At 36.8% G+C, this 8,487-nt stretch overlaps 1 protein-coding gene across 1 annotated transcript; it reads left to right on the forward strand.

The window, feature by feature from the left end:
- The first annotated feature begins 1,850 nt into the window (after positions 1–1,850).
- Positions 1,851–6,852, forward strand: LOC132126468 (neuromedin-U receptor 2-like). Its single transcript, XM_059537721.1, has 3 exons — positions 1,851–2,124; positions 3,192–4,146; positions 6,086–6,852. Exons 2-3 carry the CDS (start codon positions 3,285–3,287, stop codon positions 6,391–6,393), a joined length of 1,170 nt encoding a protein of 389 aa, XP_059393704.1. The 5' UTR covers positions 1,851–2,124; positions 3,192–3,284; the 3' UTR covers positions 6,394–6,852.
- The last annotated feature ends 1,635 nt before the right edge of the window (positions 6,853–8,487 follow it).

The raw sequence follows: 8,487 nt of genomic DNA on the forward strand, positions 1-8,487 counted from the left end.
AAGGGACATTTTGCTCTGTTTTGATTGGGTTTAAGAAATGAAATAAAATAAATTCCATTGCCCATCTTCTAAGGATACCTGGAATCAGTGTTTTAAGTACCCCTGGCACAGCTTTTTCCATTTTAGTAGCATAAACACCATCAAACCGTTGAAAGCTCTGGATCTTCCGAAGTTTCTCTATGATGCTGAAACCTAAAGATGTCCAAGTTCTGGTCCCCATGCAACCGATACTCAACTGCCACTGACTCATCTGCGTTCAAGGCGAGGGGCTTACTGATAGTCACAGTTTGTGAATTATCTAAACAGGAAGGAGCATATTTACTTTTATAAAACTTGGTCATGAAGACCTTATGCAGATTGCGTTAGACATGTTTTTAATTCAGTGTAATCTGAAAATAAATACAGGGGAATTTTTACATTATGGGAGGCCCTAAGCAAATCTCTGGGAGGAGGCCCTGTGATCACATTTCAGGGATGTGTGGGATGGGGTAAATCAGATATCATTCTGTATAATCGATGCAATTCTATTTATGAAAAATACTTTTGAGCAAAAGAGAACGCTTAAAACATCATGGCAAATCATTTATTTTATTTATTTATTTATTTATTTTACAGCCTAAAATTTGGAGTGGATTTTCCATTAGAAAAAATTTGAACATGTCCTGAAGGTAACAGCAGAATAATAAAGTAGACTGGAGAGTGTTATACACACACACACACACACACACACACACACACTACATGTGTATTTGGAATGTAGGAATACGTATGGAATATTTTTGAAAGAAATCTCTTATGCTCACCAAGGCTACATTTAGTTGATCAAAACAGTAAAACAGTAATAGTTTCTAAATCTATAAGTAATCTAAAATTACGTTTTCTATATTACTATATTTTCAGTAATTTATTCCTGTGATGGCAAAGCTGATTTTTCAGCAGTTATTATTCCAGTCTTACAGGGGTCATATGATGCTGCTAAAAATAAAATTATTTGGTGTAATGAAATTTGTTTAAGGTACACATTATTAAAAACACAGGCCTAGAGTGCGGCAACCTCATGTGATGACCCCGGGCTGGATCCTGCTTTGTCCATGGTGAAAGCTGATCCGGCAATCAACAGTGCAAAGTTGATATATTTCCTCAGCGACCAGCACAGATCAGCTCCAGGCATAACAAAGCGGATATCGTCCTCTTTTGGAAGGCCAAACAAAGTTGTTTCGCTTTCACAGTGAAACACACAGCGTCTATACAACATGGTGGCAGCGGCAACAACAATACTACAACGAGAATAACAGGTACACCTTCTTTTTTTGCATGAACATCTGGGCGGCGTTATGCAAATCTTCCCACATAGTGACTTACAGATGTGGGGTGTGTTAGAACGAGCTTTGCAACTTTACAGATCTTCTTTATGCACCAAGAGCTTGTAACAATGAAATCGCATCATATGATCCCTTTAAGAGTCACATTTGTCTTTAGAAATCATTCTACTATTCTGTCATGCTGAAATATCATTATTATAGTTGGTGCTCATTTATTTCATATGTCTTTTATCATAACATGTTATCACTTATATAGCATTATTACATTAGTATTTGTACTTGACATTAATTAATTAATTAAATATAACTTGAGAACGATTTTAATTTGAAGAATACGAATATATCAACATTACATAAGAAAACAATAGAGACGTTTACAACACTCTCCTACTGAAGTCAGTCAGCGTTCGAAATATTGACTTGACTGGAGACGCACAGGGGCGCACGCACACCTATCCATCATCAATTACCTCCTAACATCCCGGTCCATTGAATCCACTTTAAAATGAGAGATGCATAAACAAAGGCAAAATCTGTTTGATTTTCAGATGAAATCCTGAGAAACGAACACTGAGAAAGATGAAAGCCAGGCAGCCTGTCATCTCATTGGATATTTAGGTGCGTCCCCAACACAAAGATCCCTCATCCGAGCACCTTAGCCAAGGCACAGGCATTGTAATGTCTGTGAATGACACCTGATATGGCTGCTCGGGCTTACAGCTTTTCAAACAGTGATTGCTTACCGCGAATGTTTTAAAATCAAGTCTGGACGCGGTGCGCGTGCACTGAAGACGCCGCAAAGGTGCGTTTCTTTCTGCTTTTCTTAACTTTACAACAGGCTTAAATTATGTATTTGTTGAAGTAACATTTTTATGAAGAACATTTTTACTCTCAAATTCACACAGCTGTGTAGTACCGATGAAACACGCATTCATAAATAAAATAAACATATAGTATTTTCTTTTTCTTTTTTTTACAAATCTTCTTTAATTTCATGTAAACTGCTCAGTAATGTAGCCTAATTCTAATTATTAATGACATCTGAGACATACCTCAAATAAACGAACAAAGGGGTAAAACAATGTATGCACTGCTCCATGGGTATCCATATACTAATATGCGTTTCCATGGATTTACATTTAGAGTGAGTTCAGAAAAAATTGGACATCAGGTAACAGCTTTCATGATTATTGCCGTTTGAATACAAGCAGGTTAGATAAAGAGGGACAGTGGCGTTGAGTTAATGTGGGGTAATTTTTTAAAACTGTTCTTTTCTGACTGTTCTTTGATTATTATATTACTGCAGGTTCATCTGAGCAATGCCATACAAGGATAGAGTTATGGCAGGCTATGTGTTATGCTCCTGATGGGAGATGGTGTTAAATTGTTTTTCTAGCTGGACCAAGCTGGTTATTTATGATCAGTAGCTAGTCCAAGGTGTTCCAGCAGATCTAGAAGATGCGTATGACTATGTGTATGATCTGTCTTGAATTGGTGGACTGGTAATGAAATAGCTGTCATCACATTTCACAAACCAGTTCAATCAAGCTGAGATGAGATGGCACTGATTTTTTAGTTGGGGGTGGGGGGGGGGTTCTCTATATAAAATGCTGATGCATACTGATTCATGCATAGGCTAATATATATATATATATATATATATATATATATATATATATATATATATATATATATATATATATATATATATATATATATATATATATATATTATAAATATGTCATAACCTTTTAGCTGCTTCTATGCAGTAGGCAGGCTGTTTAATTGTTAAACATACTGCTTGCTAAACTACATCAGCCTTTATTTTGTCTAGACTGCACTTAGATTGTGCAAATCTTTTTGACACAGGTCTCTATCATGCTGAAGGTGCATTCTGAGAGGTAGCAGTTCAAACGCTTACTTCAAGACAGGCTCATTTAATAATTTCATCCTTCAATTCCCATGATGGCTCTGACCTGCCTTTGTGAGTCTTTGAATGGATCAGATCAGGATTATGAGCTCTGCAACAGCACTACATTCAACTTTACCGGCAATGAGAGTGGACGCTGTCACCTTCAGACCATGGATGAAGTTCTGTTTAGGCTTCTGGGCCCTAGGCGATCTTCTTTCTTCTTCCCTGTAACCATTACGTACACCCTCATCTTCACCACAGGAGTCTTGGGAAACCTCCTCACTTGCACTGTGATCACTAAAGACAGGAAGATGCAGACACCCACCAACCTATATCTATTTAGCCTGGCTATCTCAGACCTGCTGGTGCTGATCTTCGGGATGCCACTGGAAATCTACGAGCTCTGGCAGAACTATCCCTTCCCCTTTGGCGAAAGCATTTGCTGCTTCAAGATCTTCCTATTTGAGACAGTTTGCTTTGCTTCTGTGCTTAACGTTACAGTTCTGAGCGTAGAACGCTACATCGCTGTGATTCACCCACTCAAAACCCGCTACGCAATTACCAACAAGCACGCTCAAAGGGTCATCGCTAGTGTTTGGGTTCTGTCCCTGATCTGCGCCATCCCAAACACTTCACTTCATGGCCTGCAGTACCAGAACCTGCCAGAGAGGGTTCTGGAATCAGCTACCTGCAACCTGCTCAAGCCCAAATGGATGTATAACTTGGTGATCCAGGTCACAACTCTTCTCTTTTACTTCGTCCCCATGATGATGATCAGTGTGCTCTATCTGATGATTGGTCTGACACTGGGCAGGGGACAGAAGCAGAGGGATGAAAATCTGGACAAGAACCAAGACAGCTGGAAAATCCACCTGGACAGCAGACGGAAGAGGCAGGTCACCAAGATGCATTGTGAGTGATGGCCATATCCCTTATATACACCACTTTTGTTTATATGATCAATGATTTTTTGCATATATTTTTACTGTTACTACTGTTAATTTATTTATCCATACACTTAAAAAATAAGGAAGGTCAAAAAATGCTCCAGGCAGTGCTTCTCGTGCATTTCACTCTATTTATTTCCAGTAAAATGAACACCAAATTAACAGGTTGAAATCTATGAGTAATATACTGTATAGTAAAACTAAGGCAGTGAGTTATGCAAGATATGGTTCAGAGAAGAAACAAAAGCCTTTTTATTTTCAACAGGTTTTTACTTTTATAAAATGTTTTAAAACAAAACAATTCCTTCTTATTTCCTTTTGTTTAATCTTGGACATTATTATGGCAAATCAAATGGCATAGCAAATACAAATCTCACTGTAAAAGCTTGCTGAGGATCACTTAGATGTCTGAAAACATCCATCTGGGTGCCTTTCCCTAATGGCGATGATGCTATTCCTAGAGCATCTTTCAATTTTAGCAGGTGTTATGATCATATCATGGCTCTCTGCTCTGGTAAGACTCACAAAGTAAAGTGAACCAACATGGCGAATGGAACCTAGAAGCAAGACACTTTCATCTGCTTTTAGTCCATGTGTCTATACAGTTACAAACTGTCTGGGCACAAATTATTGATTATTAAAGCTATTCAAATATAGACTCATCTATAAGCTCATCATGTTGATATTTTAGGGTATGTTTATATAGCCAGTGTTTGAGAGAAGATTTAGCAGTTATTTTTATGCTGAAAAGTAAAGTGCCTCATTTTTCAGAAATTGCATTTTGATTTGACTTAAAAATAATTTTATAAAATGAAAAACCTTTTTTAATAATAAAATTAAAAAATGTCATTCTCTGTATCATGCCTCGCAAGACTCACCACTTCAGTTTTACTGTATACCTAAAAATTCATTCTGTTTCAATGTCAGTGAAAATAAATAATAAACATTTTATGGTTGGATAGGTTACAGTCTTTTTTATAATTAATTGATTTAGTTAATGATTTATATTTTAATTGAATCATTTGATTTAAATTTTTCTTCTTCACCCTAGCAAAACACCAGAAAAATTCATTCAGAAAAATTTAAACCACTCCTAAACAACATAATTGTCACTGGGGTGTAAGCAGATCGTACAAAAATGAACATTTGAGAGATCATACAAATTTATATAAATTAGCCTCCAATTCACCAAGACATAAAATATTTACGAATTGCCATGAGACTGTGTTGGATTTTCAATAAAGTCGATAACTACACAATGGTGACATTATGGTTTGTATAAACCAAGAGAAAGTGATACAACATGTGTGAAAGTAATGTCAGTTTCAGTCAGATTGGTTGCCATGGTTGCTAGTGAATATTAAACCAGAAATATATTTAACGCAATTATGTAAACTTTTGTACTGCATGCATGTACTTGCATTTGGTATTGTATTGCATGTCTTCATATTCTGCAATACAAGAGAATCTTGCATCACTAGCTAATATTGCATACTAGCACTTGCATAATGTATGTGACCTAAATACAGCTGACCAATCAGAATCAGGTATTCCAGTGAGGGACTGAGATGCCAGGGGAGCTCTGGGAATGATGCCTGAAGTGAAGTCGGTAGCACTTTATTTTACAGTCCTCTTCCTCATGTACATACTATGTACTTATTATAGTAATTACAATAACTATGTAATAACTAGGTACTAACCCTGAACCTACCCCTAAACCTAACTCTACCCCATGTAGTTACCTTGTATTACCAGAACTTTCTTAGATAAATACACTATAAGTACATGTTAGTACACGTACTGTAAAATAAAGTGCAACCGTGAAGTCTGTGGATCTGAAGGCTTGCTTTCAGGGTTGATTGTGAAATTGATTTACTTGATTTCTTCTCTCTCTCTTCCTATAGTTGTGGTGGTATTGGTGTTTGCCATCTGCTGGGCTCCATTCCACATCGACCGACTCTTGTGGAGCTTCATCACGAGTTGGACTGACCACATGCATAGCGTATTTGAATATGTGCACATAATCTCAGGAGTGCTCTTTTACCTCAGCACCGCCGTTAATCCCATCATCTACAACCTTCTCTCCAGTCGTTTCCGGGAGCGATTTCAAGCTCTGGTGTGCAGTTGTCTGCCATCGAGCTCTTCTCGTAATGACTCAACGCCTTTACATCATCCCCAAAGACCCCCCACCGATCTCCAACGTCCAGGCTAAGAGCAGAAACGTGGGCGGCTCACTTCCTTTTGTCATTAGCAGCAGCAGGTGGGAACCAGAGAATGAATGCTTTCATGTGAGACAACATGATCTGTGATCTCACATCTGAAGCCTAGGTTACATCTCACTAAGCACAGAAAAAGAATAAGATGTGTCAAATACAATACTGTGTAAATAATAGGCTGTTCCTTAAAACTACATGTGAACAGACACATATTGGGTTTGGATTCATACGGTCTGTCTGGCTTTTTGAAGTTACCTTAAGCTAATAATAACCAGTGTAGTTATATTGGCCAAATATATATATATTTTATTTTTGAATTTTTGAATGAAAATAAAACACTACACAGTTCTGCAGAAAGGCCATGGCATTCATGGTCAGTATTACAGTTCCTGTGGATATTAGTAAAATAACAGGAGACAACAAGGTCATTGATTAATAAATAACAAAATTGCTGCTATGTGTCTGTTTAAAAATGAAACTGGACAACTGTATAATAAATTGCTGCTATGTGTCTGTTTAAAAATGAAACTGGACAACTGTACAATACATATGAAGTCTGTATCAACTGTTGAGTATAATTCAGGGTTACACTTAATTTACTTTAGACATTCTACTAACTATAAATAACTATGAAACTACATGACAACTAGCTCTCATTAATTTTCAACAACATGTTAAAGGGATAGTTCACCCAAAAATCAAAATTACCCCATAATTTATTTACCCTGAAGCCATCCTAGGTGTGTATGACTTTCTTTTTTAAAACAAATCCAATTGGAGTTATATTTAAAAGCGTTGTGGCTTTTGCAAGCTTTATAATGGAAGTTAATGGGTGTTTTTTTTTTAAAAGTCCAAAAGAAGTTCGATAAAGCTCATCCATCCATAATAAAAGTGCCTCACACAGCTATGGGGGGTGAATAAAGGCCTCCTGTAGCGATTCGATGCGTTATTGTGAGAAAAATGTCCATATTTAACATTTTATAAACAGTAATCTCTCGCTTTCATTAACTGTCATACATGCGTTCACAATAGAACGCTGTTTTGTTGGATAACGTAGGGCGCCGGCATAGCGTAAGTTAGGAAGCAAACTTTCCTTACTTTAGCAAAGAAAAACCAGTGTCCTCTTGGCTTACAACATATAAATCCTCCGACATTTTTCTTTATAAAATTCCAAAGTTTTGTACTTATAATTCATGATCAGTGTTTTGTTTTGCTCTCTCCTCTGCACTTCCATGTTCTTTTTCATTGGAGCATACTCTACGCTGACGTCCTGCGTCATCCTTCTGCAATGGCATTCTTTTGTGAACGTGCAGCCCACTATCTGCCACTTATCCTAATGAGCAAAACCCAACACATTGGTAGGTCTACAATATTAGCCTAATATCAATTCACACTCAGACCTATCGCCCTGTTAGTTGTAGTGGGTGACTTACCAACAAGCTACGGTATTAAACAAGCTAAGCTAGGTAAACTTATAGTTGCTCATAGAAAAATACATTGGATATCATAATATTTTGTCATGACAAATTTATTAATGTTGCAGCATCATCTGTATTAAAGAGAAAAAAAATCACTTAATTTGATGTTTAAAGTGAATAAATTAGCATTGACAGCCTACTTACACATAACTTCTGAAAAACTTTGTTCTGTTCACTGGACTTGTGTGCAGGGTTGCCAGGTTTTCACAACAAACCCACCCAATTGCTACTCAAAATTAGTCCAACATTCTGGTAAAATACTAGTATCTATTACTCATATAGTCAGTAGAATGTCTGTTGGGGGAACATCAAAATAAAGTGTTAGCAGGTATTAAGTAGACAGTCTATTAATACTGACTAATACTGACTGCTAGTTGACATGTAGTTGCAGTTACTTATAGTTAGTAGATTGTCTAAAGTGGACTCAAAATTAAGTGTTACCTAATTCAGCTTGTCATATTGTATGTCATGTGTAGGCATAACGGTAGAACTTTATTTTACAGTCCTGTTCCTTGTGTACATACTATGTTCTTATTATAGTAATTACAATAACTATGTAATAACTAGGTACTAACCCTGAACCTGCCCCTAAACCTAACTCTACCCCATGTA

This window comes from Carassius carassius, chromosome 44, assembly GCF_963082965.1.
Source record: "Carassius carassius chromosome 44, fCarCar2.1, whole genome shotgun sequence".
NCBI classification, from domain to species: domain Eukaryota; kingdom Metazoa; phylum Chordata; class Actinopteri; order Cypriniformes; family Cyprinidae; genus Carassius; species Carassius carassius.

What these genes read in the sequence shown, in the direction of transcription:
- LOC132126468 (XM_059537721.1), top strand. Translation starts at nt 3,285, where the DNA reads ATGATGGCTCTGACCTGCCTTTGTGAGTCTTTGAATGGATCAGATCAG. An exon ending in GCAGGTCACCAAGATGCATT is followed by an intron (nt 4,147 to 6,085) that starts GTGAGTGATGGC and finishes CTCTTCCTATAG; the next exon opens with TTGTGGTGGTATTGGTGTTT.